The sequence below is a fragment of the Ambystoma mexicanum genome, chromosome 9 (assembly GCF_040938575.1).
Source record: "Ambystoma mexicanum isolate Mex_15411 chromosome 9, UKY_AmexF1_1, whole genome shotgun sequence".
NCBI lineage: Eukaryota > Metazoa > Chordata > Amphibia > Caudata > Ambystomatidae > Ambystoma > Ambystoma mexicanum.
In genome coordinates this window covers 665,667,644-665,689,303 of record NC_090931.1, presented here as the reverse complement: position 1 = coordinate 665,689,303, position 21,660 = coordinate 665,667,644, and the positions used below count along the sequence as shown (strand labels likewise).

Sequence of the window (21,660 nt, the reverse complement as noted above, 5' to 3'; positions counted from 1 at the left end):
TAGAGGGAATTAATGTAATTCAGAATGGATTATAATCAATATTCCCTCTAATAGATTTCTTGCAAAACCACTCTGACCTATTGATTGATTTCCTTCAGATGAAATTTTAATGTTGGGTGATCTTAACTCCCAATGTACTACAATCCGATCTACCGGCATGAGTAAAGGTAAATAAAAAAACAGAAATGGCCACATGTGGTATAATTTCATCCAGGAAAGGAAGTTAAGGATGTTAAACGGTAATGTCGAGGGAGACATTCCATGTGCTCCGACTTGGAGGAGGGATGTATCCTATTCGACAATTGATTACATCTTTGCCTCTGAAAATCTTTAAGAGTTTGTGCACAATTTAACATCACTGAGATTAACATTGACGACCATGCCATCTTGAAATCTACTTTTAGCTTTAGTAATGGCCATCAAACATCTCTCTATGCACAGCAATTATCGGTAAATGATGCAGGGAGCCAATTAGTATATTTCGATAGAGGGGTCAAATTCTTGTGAACAACTTGGATAATATATCCAGGACTGTCAGGTTCACAATATTTGGGCAATTGCTGACCAAACTGTTTTGTGGAATTCCTATGGGATACTAATCCCCCAGGCAATCAATCCACGAAGCAGCGTGTGATTCACAAACATTTCGATATGCAAATTCAAGAAAGGAAGAGACCGGAAACACAGCAAAAGGCCTCACTTAAGAAAACTATGGGTGATGTGGTAGAATACCGAGATGAAATTCGGAAAGTGGATAATTCCTATAGAAACTGGATCAGATCTCACAGATCTTTGATGCTACAGAAATACGGGGAGGAAATGTTGACCGCTATCTGTTTGTAAAACTCCTGACATTTCTGGACTATCATAAATTCTGTGAAATCCTCACCTAATAACTCCCAAAATACAATTATTCAACAACACATTTGGATTGACCACTTTTCGAGGATGCGTGGGGCGGTAGAAAGTCTGGAACCAAAATTAAAGATCAATGCAAACTGGGGACTAAACTACACAAGTGAAATCTTCAGGCTCAAGAGCGTCTGGCCCAAATGGTCTCAATAATGTAATTTTGAAGAACCCCATTCTATGGACAAGGGTCTTAAAAATCCTGTTTGACAATATAATCGCTTCCAAAAAAATTCTTGAGTCCTGGAGACATTCCATTAAAATCTCGATCTACAAAAAAGGGGATAGATTGGCAGCATCTATCGATCGCTCAATCTCCTTGTTAGACGCGGATGGAAAAATCTTCGCAGGTCTGGTTCTAGGTGATCTTGAAAAGTGGACCAAGTCTAAAGGAAGTATCCCGAAACAGACAGGGTTTAGGAGGGGATATCTACCTCATTGAATGGTCTTGTACTGAGCTGTTGTAGCTCTGGGTCATTTGTAAAGGGAAGTCTACTTTTTGTTTGGAGCCTGGGTGGACATATCCCAGGCCTTCAACACCATTAACAGGCAGCAAATATAGATGCAATTAAAGAACTTGGGTCTGCCAGAGAGCTTACTATCCATCCTTATAGAATTAAATCAGAATTCGTCACTTAGAGTAAGAATGAATAAAGCTGGCAACTTGTCCCAGCCGATTCGTATGGAGTTCGTCAGGGTTGCTTGATTGCTCCCTTTCTCTTTATCCTATGTATATCGGATCTGTCTCAATGGCTTCAAGGGATTGGCTTAGCTGTCCCAAAAATTGGCAATACAAAGATTAATTGGTTGGCATACACTGACAACGTTGTAGTGCTAGATTATACTCAAGTTGGCCCACAGCATCTGCTGACTGCATTAACTGATTATGCAATACAAAACAACTTGGAAATTAATCCAAACAAATCTAAAATAGTCATTTTTAAGCATCTGAATAGATCCTTGAAACCTTTTAATTGGCCCATGGGTGAACAAACAGTCCCAGTGGCTGATGAGATCACATATTTTGGATCAAAGATTAAAGCCTTCCCCACTAGAAAACATCTACTTCTGACTCTAGATTTAAAGGTATTAAATTTGGGTCCCAGATGAAAAAAATGTAACTTAAGATACTGTAAATTTTCCATCCTACCGCTAATAACATTTTACATCAGTAAAGTAGTGCCAGTGTTTCTTTTTGGTCTGGACTCAAATCTTCAAGCCTTTGAGATAGATTGGGATAAAATCTAGGCAAAACGAACACCAGCACTAACGGACCGTGTTCCAATTACGTGTGTCAGATAACGAGCTGGGCCTTGCCTCTCTGAGCGTGGCTGGAATGGAAATGGCTGTGTATGTACAGACTAATTCTTGATCCACCTCCATTGTCGCTGTATGAAGATGTCATGGACTTAATGAGTAAGACTGAAAATATCTTCCTAAGCACACTTAAATCAAAGTGCAATGATATCTTAATCAGATCAGATAGTACACCTGATATATTGTTTCATAATCCTGGAAAAGCAAAAGTGTCCACCCAGATCATGGACTGGATTATGACTTTTGAAAAGATGAAGTTAGCAAAATGATCCTCATTCACACCCACGAACCTAGGTCCTTTCTTCCGATCTACTTAAAGAAATCACCAGATCCGGGTACTAGAATGGAATTTCTGATGTTTAGATTAAATATCCTTCCCACCTTAGAGATTCTCCATATTGGGGATACAGAGTTTCCCTACAGACATCTGTGATAAATGTGACGAAACAAAAAAACAATCACTTTGTCATTTACTCTGAGCGTGCGGGGACCTGGGATCAAAGACTCTTGAGATTCAAAAGATGTGTATATGATGTTCGGTGAAAAGATGCAGTGTCCTGTTGGGAAAGACTGGCTTCAGGAAATGACATTTTTCTTATGGCTGAAGTAGTCAATCTTCTGAATGAGTTGAACCTAACTGGAAAGGAAGCTGACTAAAAGAGGGAAACCTTAATCTCCTAGTATTCTCTAGTGAATTTGTATTATCTCAAAATGCTGTATGTTAGATATTATATTTTGTTTTTCATATATTGCTCTGATTCAAATAGTTCTTTCGTTTTGTTTTTTTGGTGGCAATTCTTCTCTTTTTTTCCTTCATGCGTGTAGAGAAGAATGATGTCTTAAAAGGATGTTTGATTGAAATTGGAGACCAGATTTTTCTTCTTAGTAAGTGTTTGATTTTGCTGAATGTTTGTTTTTCTCTAATTTTGAGTAAAGTGTAAAAAGTCAAGATTTTGTTTTTAACTATTGCACAATAAATATATACATGAAAAAGGCAACTGTAATTGTACATTACACGAAAGGTCTTACTCACCTAGTATAACTGTTATCATAAATTCATTTATAGGTGTATACTGTTCATGAATCTGGGTTCCACTATCCAGAAAAATATCCTGGTAACGGGGTTGGTTAATTATGCGATTCCTTAACTGACTGCCAGTGTATAACTAACATGGTCTACTACCCTTGAATTACTGTAAAGTAATCTGAAAGTAACTAGTGGCTTTACTCCCCATGAATAGGTGTGCCCTAGACTAAATGTGTTTGATAAGGTCTGACTTACTTAGAAATGCGGTTAGTGTTCTAAATAAGGTCTATGCTTTGGTCTGTGTACTTTAAAGCATAGTGTTGTGTTTTTATAATGTGTTCATGTGATCTGTTATGGTACTTATTTCCCCCAAGATTTATCAAGGCCTACATGAATTTAAATAAACCCTTTATTTTTACAATACATAGTGTTTCAGTGTTTCTTTGGAACATATGTGTACTATTTCTTTGTACAGATTCTACAGCCCTCTTCCCCCTCCTAGGATAAGCCTGGCTGCTCCGTCTACGCTACCATATACTCGGGTGGTACAGCCTTATGTTAAAGTGGAGTCTTGTACTTTCTTGATTAAATGGTTTTACTAAGCCCTTAGTTGGACTTCAGAAAAACTGTAACGCTCCCTTGACCTCTTCTTGATCAGAAGCTAAGAGCAAAGCTCCCATCTCTAGTCTAGAGACATAAGCCTTCAGGCGGTTGAAATGAAAGACCATAGGGACCTCCTTGGGGTTGCCAATTCTACCAAACAGTTGACATATCCAAGCTTGCCTACAACCTTGAAAAGGTCCTGACCATTTGTCCTATAAGACCCTCAGTCTTACTGGAACCATTATGAAAACGTGTTGGTCTGGTGTAAACTCCACCATGTTAGCCTTCTGGCCATGCCATTGTTTGACCAGAGCTTTACCAGCTTTCAAGTTCTCAGAAGCCACTGTCATCATTTGTGCCATCCTCTGTCTGAGCTCTAGCACATAGTCAGTAATTCGTACTGGCTTTAGGATTGGTGCACTCTATGTACCCTCCTTAATCCGCGCCAAAGGGCCTGTGACTGGATGTCCATAGAGGATCTCGAAGGGACTAAAGCCCACTCCAGCTTGAGGCATCTCTCTTTAGGCAAAAGTAAGGCATGGCAGTAGAAGGTCCCACTTCCTTCTAAGGGTTTTCTCTAAATTTGTTTGAGGATGGTAGGATGTAGAGAATGTGTAGGTGACCCCACAGGTTTTCCACATGGCCTGCATGTAGTGGGACATAAAATGACCCCTCCTCCCCCCGTCAAATACAACCTGCTTAGGAAATCCTACTCTGGTAAAAATACCAAGTAGGGCCTTAGGCACAGCCTGAGCAGTAACAGTCCTCATTGGTATGGCTTCTGGGTGTCTAGTGGCATGGTCCACTACAACCAATATAAATCGGTTGCCTGTAGAAGTTGGAGGGTCTAGGGGACCAACATTGTCAATCCCCCCCCCCTCTCAAAAGTGACTCCCACAACTGGGAGAGGCACTAATGGTGCCACATTATTGGAACCCCTGTTGCCAGACAATTCGTAAGTGTGGCAACTCTGCAATGTTTCTCTACCTCTGCACCCATCTTGGGCCAGTAGAAGTACAATGAGATCCACTTTGGTCCTTTCAAACTCAAATGACCAGCCAGAGGGACTTCATGTCCATAGGTTCACTGTAGATGAGGCCATCCCCCCACCCAGTAGAACCTTTGCTTCCCAGGTACTTGCCCTTCACTCTGGGAAGCTTCCTGCTGATGCAGACCTGTCTCCTACTAAAGTATGTCCTAGAGGGTCCACCTTCTGCAAGCAAAGTCTGCAGCTCAGGATGCTCTCTAGGATTCAGATCTTCTAGACGGGTTAGAATCTCCACCACCTCCGACTCATCACAATATGATTCTTCGGGGCATTCTCCTGTCACCAACTCGGTCTCGGCTGATGGTGGGGGTCACAGGTGTGAACTGGAGTTTCTCTTTTACAGGAACTCTTCTTTGAGGAAGATTTGGGTTTGAGGCCCTTCTTTCCTTTGAAAACTGGATTTCTTCTTGGTCTCAATGGGAATGTCTCTCAAGGTTGCCTCCCTTGCTTTTCTTGTCCGCTCTCTTCTCTTCTTAGAAGGAGGCATTGGTGTGCTGGAAACTACACCCAGGGCCTTCAAGTCATTGCCTAAAGGTACTCGATCGGGCAGTTCAGACTGAACACTCCCAGGATTTCTACAGTCATGTCATTACATTTAATAATAGCTGGGGCAGTATGTGACACATTTTGACTGGACCTCCTGCTAACTTTGTAAGCCTTTTGGGAGCCTTAGCAACTTCCTCAGGCTGAAAGAAACCTCCGTCTACCACCGTTATGCTGGCCCCAGTGTCTCTAATGGCAGAGGAGTCCTGACCATTTACAATCACACTGTCTTTATAATACACTATAGTAGTATTATCTGGAATGGAATTGTCGACCTCTTGTTCTGTTGTTGAGACAGTCCCAGAGACATTAAAGAAACTCTCTAGCCTGAAAACCAGTGGGTTCTTCAGCTGGAGTGTGAAAGCTAGCACAAGTCATTGGTACATCCACATCTTGTGTAAAGGCTGAGGAGACAGATGGGATCCCTTTGCTTTACTTTACACTTATAACACGCACCACTGACCCGGAGGCTTAAGGGCGCAGCGCAGACAAACAAGCATACAACATACCTATAACCTAGGATTTTAGAAAGGTCCCTTTTTAGGCAAGAGAGGGACAGGTTTACCTAAACAGCAGAGTCTTCAGCTTTTTTCTAACCTTAGCAGTGGATTTAAGATCCCCGAGATCAGGGGGATAGCGTTCCAGGCCCTCGGGGCAGCCACCAAAAAAGCACACTTCTTTACCTGAATCAGTTTGAAAGCGGGGGTTTGGAGTTGATTAGTATTTGATCTCAGACTGCGAGTACTAGATTTGCTTACCAGTGCCTGGCTCAGATATAGTGGGCAAGCCCCATCGGGTATTTATGCACAATAAGCAGAAGCCGGAAATCAATTCTTGCCTCAGTAGGTAGCCATTGCAAGCTGCGCCTGGTCTCGGACACATGATCTCTCATGTTGAAGCCAGTAATCACCCTAACCACGCTAGTCTGAAGCCTATTACACTCTGACTTAGCTACGCCCACCAGTAGACTGCCACAATAGTCTTTTAGAGTCAATTATTGCTTGTGCCAGTCTCGCAGCTACCTCTATAAATGTAAGTGCGTACCTGTACGAGTAACTTGATGTAGTATGCCATACAAGACACTAAACTACTCACGTGAGACCACCTATTTAGGTTTGGATCGAAGTATACTCCATGTGTGTTAACCTTTTATCTTTTGTTTAAATATTACATCCTGCAATATTAAAAAGGGCATAGTCTATTCCCAGTTTTCGAACTTTGGCCTCAGTCCCAATAACCATTAACTCTGTTTTATATGTATTATGAGCCAGGCCATTGTTGGCCATCCATGATTGAATCAGTCCATACACTTTATTGGTGGTTTTAAAATCCTCTTGATAGTTGCTCGTCGGAGGGATGACCCATTGCGTGTCATCCGCATAGTTAGTAAAAATCACTTTATCCTCTTCCAGTAGGTTGAGGAGGGGTGACGAGCGCGCTCCCTGAGGCACACCCTGAGTCAATAAGACCTATTTGGCTTCTGCAATCTTACTGCAATACCTGCACCAGTGGTTGCTCAAAAAAGACTCCATCCACAGGCAGCGCTGTCTGAAAACCCAGCCACCTCCTTCAACCTGGAAACCAACAAAGAGTGATCTACCAGGTCAAAGGCGGAAGAAAGGTCCAATAGCATCAACACTGCCGTCGGACCCATATACATGAACTGGATAGGTTCTTAAGTAGCAAAAGTCAGAGTTCCTAAGGAAGACTGTTAAACAAGTAAGCACTTTACTTTCAAGTTAGTTGAAGGTCCAGGGGCATCGCAGAAGACACCCTGGGATGATTCTAGCAGGGGCTTGGGTGCACTGGACAAGGACTCCCAATCACAGGAATCACAAGTGACTTAAGGTAAGTAAATACCCAAACCAGCACTGTACCACAGCACAGAGGATTTTGCCGCAGGACGACTTCAGGGTCTGCAGCCAAAAACGTGGTTGTTGAATTCCTTAAGTAAGGTGACAGAAGACAGGACACTGCAAGGACTTTTGCAGCAAGAATTCCGCGGAAGGCTCTAGGCAAGGTTTTTCTTGCGGCTGGATGCGTCTCTTTTCACCTTTTTCAGGAGCACAGAAGAAGACAGAATATGGCTGGTCGGATTCTCGTCGTTTGCAAGGTCCAGCACTCTTGTGAGGGGACTTTTTGGACTGGATTCGTGCTTCTGGAGATCCACTGGAATTGGGAAGACTGTGCACCGCACAATGGCTCGAGGTCCCAGAGTATTGGGGTATTGCAGCCCCGCAAGGTCACGGCATGGCATGGCATGGCTAAAAATGCAGGACTTCTTGAGTCTAGTGGGTCTCACTAGGCTCATAGTGGTTTGTGGTCATAGTTTTCGGAGTCCCCAGGACGATTGGAAGGAAGGGCTACAGCAGGCTCCGGTTACACAGCAGGCTCTCCGGTCGCTGGAAACTGTTTCAGCTGCAAATTCTTAATCTTCCTCTTCAGTTTTGGTTCCATGGGTTGACTACCTCTTCAGCTTCCAGGTTCAGACTTTTATGCAGGAATCCAGCCAATCAAGCAGCCTTGCAACATTCAAACTTGGGGGTGGTTGTCATCTTTTCAGGACAGCCAGCCTCCCATCTGGAACTGGAATCTTGCACTCAGGCTGGAAGACAAAGGACTGCAGAGTTTTGGACTCTTCCCTCGCTTCCTGCCTTCAGACACTTTGGAGCCTGTGGTGGGGGGGGGGGGGGGGGTGTAAAGGGACTGGGAGTCCACAGGACACCTGCCGAAGATAAAAATCACACAAAGGAATGACCTGCCCTGGATGTCAAGGTAATGAACAAGAAAGGGCAAGGAACACTAAAATGGCAAAAAAACAAAGACCAGGGCCATTTTGGTAAAACATGCAAACAGCCTGCGGTAAAGGTGCACTGAACTACTAAAAAGGTTCACTGCCACCAACCATTAAAGGTAAGTTTGTCCTTGTAACATAAATGTTACATTTAAAATGAGATGGGGGGGGGGGGGGATCTTCCCAGCACTCCACATAAGGGTGGGGGTGCTGGTCTCCTTTCTACCCTTGGGAACTGTAGTTCCCACAAGGTTAGCCAGAGAAAGGTAAAAGGGGAGTCCCTAGGGCAACCGAGCAACAATAGGCACTTATTGCCAAAAAGTTGTCAAAAGTGGATAACTTTTAAAAGACACTATGGAGAGACTTAAAAATGACACCCATAAAAAGATATAGTAAAAGATTCTGTGAGTGTGGGAAAAGGTTCCCACTCGGAGGTATAAAGAAAAATAATCCACTAGTAAAATCAAAAAGTTATGGGGTTGACACAGGTCAGGAAGTTTTAACAATGCTATGAAAATCTCATCTAACACTCTGTACTAGCCAAAGGATCTTGGTAGAATGGCAGAGCAGCCAGGCTAATCATAGGAGGATGATGTGAGCTATAGATAAGTACACTGAACCCAGTAAATACAATAGTTCAAAGAAACTCTTACACAGTAAATGTTATTAAACACATACATTTAGTATTAGTTACACAAGGCAGGAAGATGCATACTTATTATTTCACTAACCAACACACAGGAATTCTTAATACTTTTCTAAGGTGATTACTTCACTGGCGCTTACAATTATTAGAGTTTGACACTAATGACAGTTCTACCATATTATTGGTACCACTGCGCACTCGCATTACTTCACAGATGTACAGTAATTATATTTAGTTAGCAAAACTGCTTATGATAAAGTCTTTAGGAAGGAAAAAGGTTGGTTAGACACACAGCAGCAGAGCTTAACATTCTAGAGACACTTTTCGGAGTGTCTAACGCTTTCAAAGTCCGATCCCTATCTATACAAAAAAGTCAGTGTAGGAGCGGTGCCAATGTCTTACGAAGTAGTAGAATAGTAAATGTTACACAGGGTACTTACAGCCTCTAGTATAGGATTAGTCGATATAACACGAATTAGGAGAACCTTACAAAAGGACTCCCCAAAAGGACACAAGCTGGCAAGCTTGGGTCGCAGTTGGGTGGACACCAAGGACATCTCTTCACGCACTCCAGTCACACTGGAGCAACTCTTCGGTTCAAGGTAAGTTATACATTTCACCCCCACAGTACCATAGGTTAGATGAAATTAATGTAGCTAGATACTCCTATGTGCAGCAGCGCTGGACCCGGTCTCCTGATTCCTCGGTCTGGTGACGAAAGGAAGGACTCTGAATTAGAGAGGGGACCCCAGGGATGGGTTTCTTCAGTCTCCTTGGTCGCTCTGCGATTTTGGCGCCTTTTTCTCAGCACCAACAAAGGACGGTATTTGCCCCGTCGATCTTCGCTTCTGAAGTCCTGCACTCTGGTGAGGGTGCTTGGAAGAGTGGGATCGTGCCTCTGGAGGTCCAATTGGAGCTCACCAAAGTTCTGTACGGAATCAGCCTTGCAAAGACATTGCACTGCTAATGGGTTTGAGGTCTCCTAGTATTCTCAGTCTGCAGCTCTGGAGAGGCACATCACCTTGGGAGATGGCTCGATTTATGGTTCGTCTCAGGGCTGGTTGGTCCCACCAGCCATAGGGAAGAAGTCCTCTTCGGAGCTGCTCTGTCGATTACAAAACTGGGTCAGGACAGCAGTGGTTGCTTCAGTGATTGGGAAGGTCTGCAAGCGTCTCTGGTAGTCTTCAGCTTTGGTTCTTCTGTTCCAGTGGTCGACTTGCCTTTCACCTCAGGAACCTCACTTTTTATCCGGTTTTCCTACACACTCCACTGCGCACATTCTGCATTTTACAGAAATGGCGGGTGGGTGGCTGTCCAATTGGGACAGCCAGCCCCTCCCCAGTGGGAACTGGTTCCATTCAGGCAATCTGGGAGACCAAGTGGAAAGGAGTGAATAACTCCTTCACCGCTTCCTACTTGCCCAGACACACTGGAGTCTAGGCGGGGACACCCAAGGGATCCCGCCAAAGGCAAAACACATATACAGACCTCCCCCTCAGAGAATGGTGATGGGGCTAACAAAGAACAACCAACGCTAGAAATGGCAAAAAAAGCAAGGAGCCACCATATTAGAACATGGGTGACCCTATTGTGCACAACCAAGACTGTGAATACAGTCTGCAGTAACAGATAATAGCACAATAGTTGGTAGGACATGTCCCCTGCCACCAGCCATAACTATAGGGGGCGTCTATGTGACTAAAAAGTCAAGCAGAGGGAAGGGGATACTAGTTATCCTTTTAGCACTGCATGTAAGGTGATGTGTGCTAATCTTTCATAGTTTAACATTTTAGGAAGTATACATGTCCCTCTATCCTTCAGAACTGTAGTTACTTGAGGGATAGTAAAGGAATCTCAGCAGATGATCCAAGCGGGTCCCCGGCAACACTGCGCATAGGGTGCTGTATGCCGCAAAAGAGATGTGGAGGAAATCGGACTCCATAAGAAAGTTTAAAACAAAGAGAACAGAGTTCCAAAAGTTAGAGCAAATAAGAATGAATGAGGGTCGAGGGGGCCTCCCCCATTCGAAATAGAAAGAAAAAGGTCCACAAGGAGAGGGGATGAAGCATGAAAATGATAAATCCCTATAACAAAGTAAATAAACTTAGAATTTCAAAACATCATTTGGTCTGACCAATTGATGCCTGGCAAGACCAAATTGCATTCCAAGAGCTTTTTTATTTGTGATCTGTTGCTTTATAGTCTACAGAGACACCATCTCGTCCATCTATACGTGAACGGCTTATTGGGGTGGGCGGGCACTCTTGTCAGCGAGATGTACCATCCGTCGTTTCTTTTAAAAATGATTTCTATAGTAAATAACTAAAATTAAACTGACTCATACCCATTGCACCCTCACCTGTGAGTTTAGCTCCAAGACGTTGCTGTCATTTTAAACTTTCTGTGTAACCTATGCAGAGTTCCACTGTACTTTAAGCCACATGTCGACATAGTAGTGCTATATAGACACCAACCCATTTGTTTGCATTCCTTTGCAGACTTGCCACCTGAAGACTGAAACCATCACCTATGAAGAGAAGGAGCAGCAACTGGTTATAGACTGTGTGAATGAGATCAGTAAGTATCTCAAGTTCTGCCATATTTTGCCAACAGTAGGACAATTTGAGCTTCATGCCTCTGGCTAAGTGAACTGCTTAGCAGACAAATGGATGTGCACAGTAGACAAGTATTGTAATGTTTCCCTTTGTATAATAGACCACTCTCTCTTCTTAACCATAAATGTTGCTTTTCACAAATCTTTGCCCTCCTCCCCCTTAAACTTTCCTACACTCAAGATTCTGTCAACCTTTGCTCTTTCATGCTTTCCCTCTGCCATGGCAAGTGGGAGGGGGGGGATTATGTGGAAGTGTATCCTTCTGATGGCTTTGCTAGGCAATAACTCCATATGTGCCGAATATGCAACTAGCATAACTTATCATGTTGCCTCCTTTGGTTTACCATTACTTCCTTTTCCTTCCCCTTTCCTCCATGCCGCCTTACCGTTCTCTCATTCCCTCTTTGTGCCTGTTAGCGAGAATTCTCAGAAATGTGCTAATTCCTCTCTACCTTAGAGACCTACAGCTCTTTTGCTGGACTGTAGAACTTTAATTCTTTTACCTGGAGAGAGTGAGACACTTTTTTTTTTCCCACTCTCATATTTTAATGTGATTTTGAACTCTTGTGTTTGGTTGTGGAGTCTGACAAGCTCCATGGGCATCATCTTTTACATGGTGTCACACAGCACCTTCAGTGCAGTGACACAGGGATGTCTTCCAGATTTCCCAAAGGTTTAAATACCTTCTCTTGGATAAACTACAGTTTCCAAGAGCAGTGAAGTGAAATTGACTTTACTTACACTTGTAACTTTCTAGACCCAGCCCACACTATCTTACAGTGGGGTGCTGGAGGGGTTACTCCCCTTTGTCTAGTCTCTAAAGTAACAATTTTATGTTACCATTTCCTCGATGAATGGCTGGTGGTAGTGGTTTACCTTTAACCACCGCAGTGTGCATTTACCGCGGGCTGCGTTCGCAACTGCAGTAAAGTACCCAAGGGTGCCATTTTTGTCAAAATGGCCCCAGTCTTCTTTTTTCGCCATTTCTTTGTGGAAAGGTCCTTCTTGAGATTTACTCTGCCCGCCAAACCAGGTTTGGTCCCTTTGTTCATTTTGTCTTTGGCGGGATTCACGAGTGAAGCCCACCTCCGGCTTGAGGGTGTCTGGCGAGGGCAGAAAGCGAGGGAGGTGCTCGAACCTCCCTGTGCTTAGTCTCCTAGGAGACAGGAATGCACTCTTAGGTGATTGGCCGGCTGGCTGTCCTGCATGGACATCCACCCTGCTGAGTGACTGACAGCTAGGCTGGAAAGAATGGGAGAAACCTGCATACAAGGCAAGGCTTTTTGGCTTGGAAGGCAGAGTCGACCACTGGACGAAGGAATCCGAAGAACTTGAAGAAGACGCCTGCTGCAACTCTTGGACGGTTGGTTTGCCCGGTGAAGCCTTGCTGCTGTGCTGAAACTGCACATTCGTATCGACGGAGAAGCCCCTGCAAGAACGACCTCTCCCCTTGAGTTGGTGGAACCAATAAAAACCAAAGTAAGCCACCTGGACATCCTCTTGGAGCTGGTTGAAATTCCACTGCAGTTGCTTTTGGAACTGAATAGCAGGGGAGAGGAACACCAGATTGTGTGTGTTGCTTTTAAGCTGGCCAAGAGCTGTATTAAGATCCTCCAGACTCCCAGGAAGCAGGACTGACCGAGCCTGAGCCACCTCAACAGAGTGCTGGACCCCAGGTGCAACCTCAACAGAGTGCTGGACCCCAGGTGCAAGGCAAGCCCATCTCGACAGCCAGGAACCGCCGTGTTTCGCTATTTGCAGTAGACGCGAGGAGCTGAAACACTGAAGTGCCACTTGTTTGAAGATCGCCGGTTGCGGTTGGTGACCGTCCCGTTGCAGTGCAGGAGTCCCCAGACGTCCTCCCTCTTGTCCCCATGACTGAGTCCCAGGAACACCAGGATCTGCAGAGCTGTACAGGAACTGAAGTCATATGCTGCCCTTTTTCTTCAACCTAAAGGTTGAAGTACAGTCTAAGAGAACTTGCCTCTTGTTCTAAAATTGCACTTCTTCTCTGTTGGTGAGACCTGTTGTGGTTGCTCTGTAGAATTGCTGAAAGCTTCTATACTTCACAACTCTACACAGCTTGTGGCCCTACTTTGAATTCTTCTTTTCGACAAAGACTTCTAAAACATTGTGGAAGACTTTTAGTTGCCTGCAAGAAGGGCTTCAGCCGAAAGGCTAAGCCGGCCCACTGATGCGGCCTGCTGTGTGTACCCCTGCCCAGCCCTGTGATCTTTGTGCCAGATCCATCAAGGCACAGTCTAACAACCATGAGCCCAGCTGCAACAAAAAGCCATCCATCAAAGGAAATTAGCAAGACTGCTTGCTATCAGCTTTTTTTTTCCTTTCTTCAAATTTGTCTTTTTATTGAAATCTCGATGAACATAGCAATATAACATTCAAAATGGGAACATCGAAACTTCTTTTTCGATATCCAAAATCCCCAAATAATAAAAAATAAGGTTAACAAATAATATTAATAACAATTGGTTCCATATAGTGTCCCAGTGTACATTTTATATATCTCAAACAGTACCTCAAGTCATCATTCCTCACCAAGCATTCCCATCCCTTGCATGGGTCTCTGCCTGTGTCAGTTCCATTCGTTTTTTAAATGGGTGCTTCAGGGTCTGCGGCTTAAAAATGTGTTCCTTGTCTTGCACAAATTCGAAGAATAGGGCCCATATTCGAGAGAATCGAGTCATGTTTTCTGTGATATGCGCAGTCAACTTTTCCATAGCCACTATTCCCCATATCTCAACCCATCAGTATGACAGAATTGGGCTCTCTGTTGTTTTCGAAAAGCATGCACAGTTTAGTTTAGCTGCCAGTAATGGCTGTTATGAGCTCTGCCCTGGGACCCGATGCAGGAAATGTACCATCATCGGGAACATCCCCCAGCAGCATAAGGGAGTAAACACCCTGTGATATCCTTATCCTTGACCAGATTTATTGCTAATATGTTTGAATTGTAGTACAAAGCCAACACATGTTTGCGATCCGCCAGCTGTCCACACCCGTGCCAACAGCGGTTTAGATATTCAGGTAGAATTGCATGAAATCTCTGTGGAGTCATGTACCAACAATAATATATTTATATCGCACACTCCTCGAAAGTGGTGCACATGGAGCTTTTTGGGGTTCAAGCCCATATTTTGTGCCAGGAATCTGTTGGGATGCTATTCTCTTTTAATCAGGTAAGTCTGTAATACACAAGTTGGTAGTGTGACTGAACAGCCAGGCTTATCTTGATAGGGGTAAATGTGAGCTGTAGAGCTGTAGCAATGAAATCCACCAATACAAGTATTCAAGTAACACTTACACTCAAGGTTTTTGTCAAATAGTTATTTATCGCACAATAGTTTTTAAATGAGCATTCGTTAAAAAGGGCAATATATGTAGCAATAAAGTACACTTTAAAATACTTTTCCTGAATCAACACAAAGCTAGTAGATCATCTTTAGAGATGCTTCTTACACACTTCATACACTCTGAGGTGACTTCATTAACTAGGACAATAGTTGCCTTTATATATCGCTAGTACACTTTGTAGATTCTGAGGTTTGTGGAAAGGAAAAGTTAAGGGAAGGAAAAAAGGTTAAACGGGTTCTCGGCGCATGTGAGCACTTTAAATCTTCCAATAAAGTCTAGGTAAAAAACTTTCCCAGTAATACTAGTTTTAAACTAATGTATCACCTATGAGTGACAGTAAGAATCAAAGTCAAATGGAATAGAAGTGTATCCAGGGAGCCAGGACAGCCAAAGTCAATTAGAGCAAAGTCTATGGAGCTGAGGCACTTCTTGGATAGTAAAGGTCTTGCACAAAGTTAGAGAGTTTGTGGAAGAAAATCACTGTAGGGTCACAAGCTGTTACACTTGGGAAGGTTAGAGCTGAAATCAACTCTAGCAAGGCAACTACTGCAAGTCTCAACTGAGAAGAGCAAGCTACAGTCACTGAGGTAAGAACCCCAAGTCAGAACTTTACCTTTAGTTAGAAGAGTGGTCAAGCTGGTTTCTGTCAGGTTGCAGCGATGCAGATCCTGTGTTCCTGGGACAAGGAGGAGGATGTCTGGGGACTCCTGCAGCAGCAATTCGGAGTTCGGCGGCAGCTATGGACTCTTTTCGGATCAGCAGCACTTTGCGGTTTCAATGCTCGGTAAACAACACCACTGTGGATCTTGGACACCGGTTGGGCTTCCTTCACTCCTTGAGTCCTGCCCTCTGGTGAGGGGACTCAAGCTTTGGTTGTCCTGCTTCTGAAAGGTACTGGGGAGACTCCTGGAGCTTCTGGCCGGATCACAGACGTTGCACTCAACTATGGATTTCTCAGCCCCTCGCACTCTGTTCCTGCAGCAGCAAGCCAGTCGGGGAAGATGGTCCAGTGGAGTTTGTCTCCGGATTAGTTGGTCCCACTAACCCAAGGGAAGAAGCCGTCCCTTTCGAACCTTCTCTTCTCCATCAGAAAAAGGAGTTTCAGCACAGCAGCAGGGCTTCACCGGGCAGTTCAATGGTCCAGGAGGATGCAGCAAGCTTCGTTCACGGTTTCTTTATCTGGTAGTTCTTCCTAAATGGTCAACTCTGCCTCTTGTCCCAAAACCCTCGCCATTTAAGCAGGTTTCTCCCATTCATACACAGCCTAGCTGTCACTCAAACAGCAGGGTGGCTGTCTTGAAAGGACAGCCAGCCAGCCAGACAATCATGACTGGGTGCATTCAGGTTTCCCTAGAAACGAAGGACCAGGCCGTTTCTGGAACCTCCCTCACTTCCTGCCCTTCCAGACACACTGGAGCCAGAGCCGGGTTTCAGGACTGAATCCCGCCAAAGGCAAACTGAACAAAGGGCTCAAACCTGGCTTGGCGCGCAGAGGAAACCCCAAGAAAGACCTCCCAAACAGAAAATGGCAAAAGGAGACGACCGTGCCATTTCGACAATATGATCACCCATGGGTGCTATATTGCAGCTGAGGATTCAGCCTGTGGTAGAAAAGCACAATGGTAGGTAAATTAAAAAAAACTGCCCCATTAATTTAAAGTAGTGAGCGTAACATTAATTCTTTTTACAAGAGAATGTAGGATAAGGGGCTAGTAGGTAACCCCACTGCACTAAAGATAGGATGGTGTGTGCTGGACCTACAAAGAGAAAAGGTAAGTAAAGTCAATTTCACTTTACTATTCTTGGGAACAGTAGTTCACACAAGAAAAGGTCTTTTAAACCTTATGAGAAATCTAGAGGATTTCTCTGACACTGCACTGAAGGTGCTGTGTGTCGCCATACAAAACGTAGATGCCTATGGAGTTTGTCAGACTCCAAAAACAAAAGAAACGCATAATTCAAATCGGGTCAAAACACATGTGAGAGTGAGCAAAAAGGTCTCACTCACTCTGGGGTTATAATTAAAAAATCCTAAAGTCCAGCAAAAGAGCTCGGGGTCTCTAGGGTTGAAGGGAATTACTACAGAAATTAGATTTTCCGTAACGGCAGTGATTTTGTTTTTCTGTTTTGGTGGGATCATGTTTTAGGCTGTTTCATGTCATCCAGTCATCCACTTGTGTGACCCAGTTGCATGGTCCTTCTTGTGTGTCCTGATTGTCCCCTTTGCGATTAAAAACGATTTAAGTGCCATCTGCATAGTTTAACATGCACGTTTGTGTTTTAGGATGATTCTCATAAGCAGAACCTTGTAGATTTTAAATTGTAGGTAGATGTTTGGTCCTTGTAATACTCTGCAGGTGGGCATATGAGGAGCGGATCAGAATAAAACGTAAATGTGGTATGTCCTTTGGCAGGGGAAGAATGGTGTTTGAGTGCCTTGCTTTTCAGACCAACTTCTTCCAAACCTTCCGTTAGTATGTTGTGATTGATTGTATGAAATTCTGCTGAGATGTCCCTGTGCTTTTCTTCAGGTCATCCCAGAGTGATGGGGATGATCAGTATACTGAGTGTCCTTAATCCTTGTTATGCTTGTTCCAGAATGCCATTTGTTTCTATAGGATTGAGAACCTAGTGGTATACTAGCCCCTCCAGTAGTTTAGCAGGCTAGGATATGTTGGGCAGAGGTTAGTCGTTTTTTCAATCTTCCTGCTTTGCTTAGTCAAGAGGTGCTTGGTGAAAGCCTTCTTGAAATCTTGAGAAACTGTCCATTGGCAGAGTGACGAGTTGAATACATACTTGAATCTGACATCGGGATAGTTTTGTAGGTAGGTGGTGAGCAGGGGTCCACTGATGAGCCTGTATGGCTGCTTGTTTTCATGAGGATTGCAAAGTCTGTTATTGTGATGGGATTGAATGTATTAAGATGTTGTGCCTATGTTGTAAGTGTCCTGGTCCTTGCCTGTTCCAGCTGTGTTTCCTTCTTTCTTGCTCAGGTGGATCATGACAGACTTTAAAGTGGATATGTGGTGATTGCGTAGAAAGGTTTCTGAAATACCATTGGTATGATATGGTAGGCTGCTGGGTCCTAGAATGCCTTCAATATTAAGTGTCCCCTTTTTTTGTTGTGATCTAGTTTGTTCTGTGCGTTTTGTGTAGTGTTCCTTCTATGCTCTCTCCGTTCTTTTGCTGTAGTACCACTGGATCCATTGATATGTTCTTTTGTTGTGCCGGTTGAACATTTACCTCCAAATTCATTGCAACTTAGTATTGTACTTCTTTATTGCATTTTAGTTCGCGTATTTAAGTGAGAGGATGAGCAAACTTGCTGCATAGATCTTCTCCGAGGAGCTGAAGGTTTTCTCTGGACTAGCTTTCTTAGGGCTTTAAAGATCCAGCATTGTAATTTGTGCCGTCCTCTTTCTGGGTTTATCTCAACGCTCTGTGGATGTTGTACTTTTCTTTGGTGTTTCTTTAACCCACTTAGCTGTATTTTAGAAAACTACAGTAGTGCTGGTCCGCATTTTAAGCAGGTGCTGCGAGTATTGGATGATTAAGTCTTGTGGAGGACGTGGACTTGCTTAGTGATGAAAGACCTCCACGTTCAGGTCCATCTATGCGCTGGCATTGGTGGTGCTTTTGTGTTTTTTGAGGGTGGGGTGTTTATCAGAGTGTGGCTACTGAATGGAATGGTCAGATAATCACCCCATGGGCGGGATAAAGGTGGCAACACAATTACCATGTGCTCTTGGCAGACGTTTGTGTCCAAAGTTGGTCCTGCCGAGTGGGTTGCTCCTTTTTTGAGGTGTATGGCTACCAAGTTGGCCAATACATTTAGCAGGTGTTGGCTCACTGATGGAAACATGTACAGTATTGGTCACATTGCGTTGTTAAGTGTTGGTACGCCACTTAGGTTAGCAAGTACGCCCAAAAACCTTTCTGAAAATAACCTGTTCTATGTTAAATGACAAATCAGCAAGAAGATAAAGGGTCTGTCTGTGCCTTTGCTCTTGCAGTGGATTAGAAAGTGATGACAATCTTGCATTCTTGTTTATTTCCCCGGCACACATCTTCTGCAAACACACACCCAGCACTCCACTGCACACGCATCTCACTGCCCCACGCATTTCCACATACCCCCGCACATACCTTACCATCACACACCAAAACCCCCACAAATACTCACCCTTGTCCTCCCACAAAGTTGTCTGTCAATAACTGTGCAGGAATGGATACTTCTTTTTTCAGTGCATTGCCTTACAGATGATGCTTAATTTCCCACCTGGAGTAGTAAAATACATCATCTTGGACGATTGCCATATTCTGCAGTAGAATTTTGAATCGATGCCAGTATGACTGTTAGTTGGAACTTTCCCAACAAGTGAGATTGATTTGTTGGCTTTGAATGAAGACTGACGCGGACTGTTGACCCTTTCTTCACTGATAGTGATTCTGGGGAACTGTTTTGAATATTTCTTGTTGGATTTTTTCCAACAGTCCGATTAATTTATTTCAACATGCGTGTTATAGAGCCCTCTTTTGCACTGCATTAAAAAAAAAAAATACAATCTTGATATAAATAACTGTCGATCAGCCATGTTAATATTTTTCCCATCAATACAATTATTGTATCCCTGGAGCGCCTTGCACTGCTTCAAACAGGCTTTTTTATCCCCTCACTCCTTCCCTCTTGTGATGCCAGAATTCCTATTTGGGGGTTGTACTGCCACTTTTTGGGGCCCCTCAACTTTGCTTTTTGCCCTTTGTCTTTTTTGGTTCCTTGATCTCTTTTTGGTGGCAATGAGAACTTTTCCTGACGTCCCCCTGACATTGCGTCCCTTTATGCCTTATAGAAGGTGCGTGGTATTGGGTCGCCATGAAGGTGCCCAGTACCAGGGACTCTCTGGCACCCCATTTCTGTCCTGGTGCGATTGCTTCACCAAAAATGTTTTTGGGGTTTAGGTTGGTGGTAGCTGTACTTTTGGCTTTACCCAGGGTGTAAGCTGTTTTACTGCATTGGTAGGCAGATGTACCTTTTTGGTTGCCATTTGGGGTACCAGTGTTTTTAAAAAAAAAATGATGATAATCCTGTTCCTAGCCATTTTCGTTTTTTGCGGCTTTCCTTTGTCTAAGTGACCACGAGAAAGGCTCCAGATGGCCTTTATGACCAGGTGGGTCCTTTGTGAGCGCATTATGACAGCCTCCATATTGTTCCAAACTGGTTTTGGCTAGTATAGGTCCTTGGACTGCCCACCCTCCCCCTGCACTTCATGTGAGGGCTGGTGTTGGCTGAGTGGCAGTCCCAGGGACCAACCAGTATGGTTGGTCATCTGGCCCTCTGCTACCAGCCCTTTTTGTGATTGGCTTTTCTGGTGCCAAGCCCCTTTCTCAGTGGTATTTATGTCTTTCCCTGCCCTCTAAATCGCTCTTGCTTGCTTTTTCCTGTAACTTGGATGTGACTGGTCTGGTGGTCAGCTAAAGGAGAATTTTGCTGTGATGCCTGCATTTTTAACACGTCCCTGGCCATACTGACTAGATGCAGTCGTTTCTAGCATAACAAGGTTATTTTCTTTTTCTTTTTTGCTGATAGAAGTCTAGTCGAGATGTCTTGCGTGCTCCAAGTGACTACACACATCTGCTGGGTCGAGCCCTACACTTTGGAACAGATTCAGGCCCGTTGTGCTGCATCCCGACGTTTAGCGCAAAGATCTTGTACTTGATTGTGGCCTTCTGCAAGGGTCGGGGTGCTTAGAGTTCATCATTCTGCTAGACCTTCATTTAGGGACATCCGAGGGGGCCACTAGCTGTTGGCTCCATCTTCTATTCACCCTGGTGCTGAAAGCAGAGTGTCCAGATTCCCTCTTCTCCTGAAAGTCTGTTAAGTATGTGTTTCTAAAGTCCTACTGACATTAGACTTCATAAGATCTCTTGGTATTAGATTCCCAACTCTTAGCATAGACCTGTACTACACAAATCAGTAGAGCGGCTGAGCTGCCAGGAGGGAAGAATGTGAGCTGTTAGAGCAGTACAATGAAATCATCACAGATCCAAGGAAACACTTTCTCAAAATATTTATATATACACAAGGCACAAAAAAATGGAAGATGATTATAAAAGGAACTATAATGCAGGTGAGTAGCTTTCCATATACTTTTCATATCAAGCACTCAGTGACTTCAGTTAAGGTCAGTTAAAGCACTTTTATGTATTGCCTTTGCAAAATTCAGTTTAAAAATGGGAAGTAAAGGTTAGACCGAACACAGCAACTGGTAATCAACAATGTATCCCTCTACAAGAGGGATTCACAGCAACTGGTAAGCAACAATGTAACACTCCAAGAGGGATTCGGGCAGTCTGTTTCCTAACTAGAATAGTGTTCACAGTTCAAGTTGTGGAGGAACACGCATTGCCAAAGCCAGTAGGATCAAGAAAATTGAGCTTTGGGTATTCCAAGATGGCGATGGATCTGTGAGGTCGCGCTTCCCGGAGCTCCCGCACAGCTTTGGACCACTCGCACGAAGAAGCTCCGTTGAAGCTGCAGGTGCCCTTCCCTCGAATCGGCCGGTGTGGGGGAAGCCCCGGCTGGATCGTGGGCGTCAAGACAAGCCGGGAAAAGGCTGCAGGGGCCGCCGCACAACCTCGGCTGCGGCCACTTCGCTCAGTGTGAGAAGGGAGAGCCCTGGGCTTGGCCGCCTGCGCAGGGAGAGACGAGGGTGGTGCCGGGAGGTGTGGCCTGGGCCGAGGGGGCAGTGGAGACACTGCGGTCCCCTGGGGGAACCCTGATCTCGGT

At 44.2% G+C, this 21,660-nt stretch overlaps 1 protein-coding gene across 6 annotated transcripts in view; it reads left to right on the top strand.

The window, feature by feature from the left end:
- TRAK2 (trafficking kinesin protein 2) overlaps positions 1–21,660 on the top strand; it is a 522,775-nt gene that overhangs the window by 307,046 nt on the left and 194,069 nt on the right. For all 6 annotated transcript variants that reach the window (XM_069615471.1, XM_069615472.1, XM_069615469.1 and 3 more), the window contains one exon: positions 11,386–11,464. In XM_069615471.1, the coding sequence (XP_069471572.1) occupies positions 11,386–11,464 (79 nt within the window). The remainder of the gene's footprint in view (positions 1–11,385; positions 11,465–21,660) is intronic.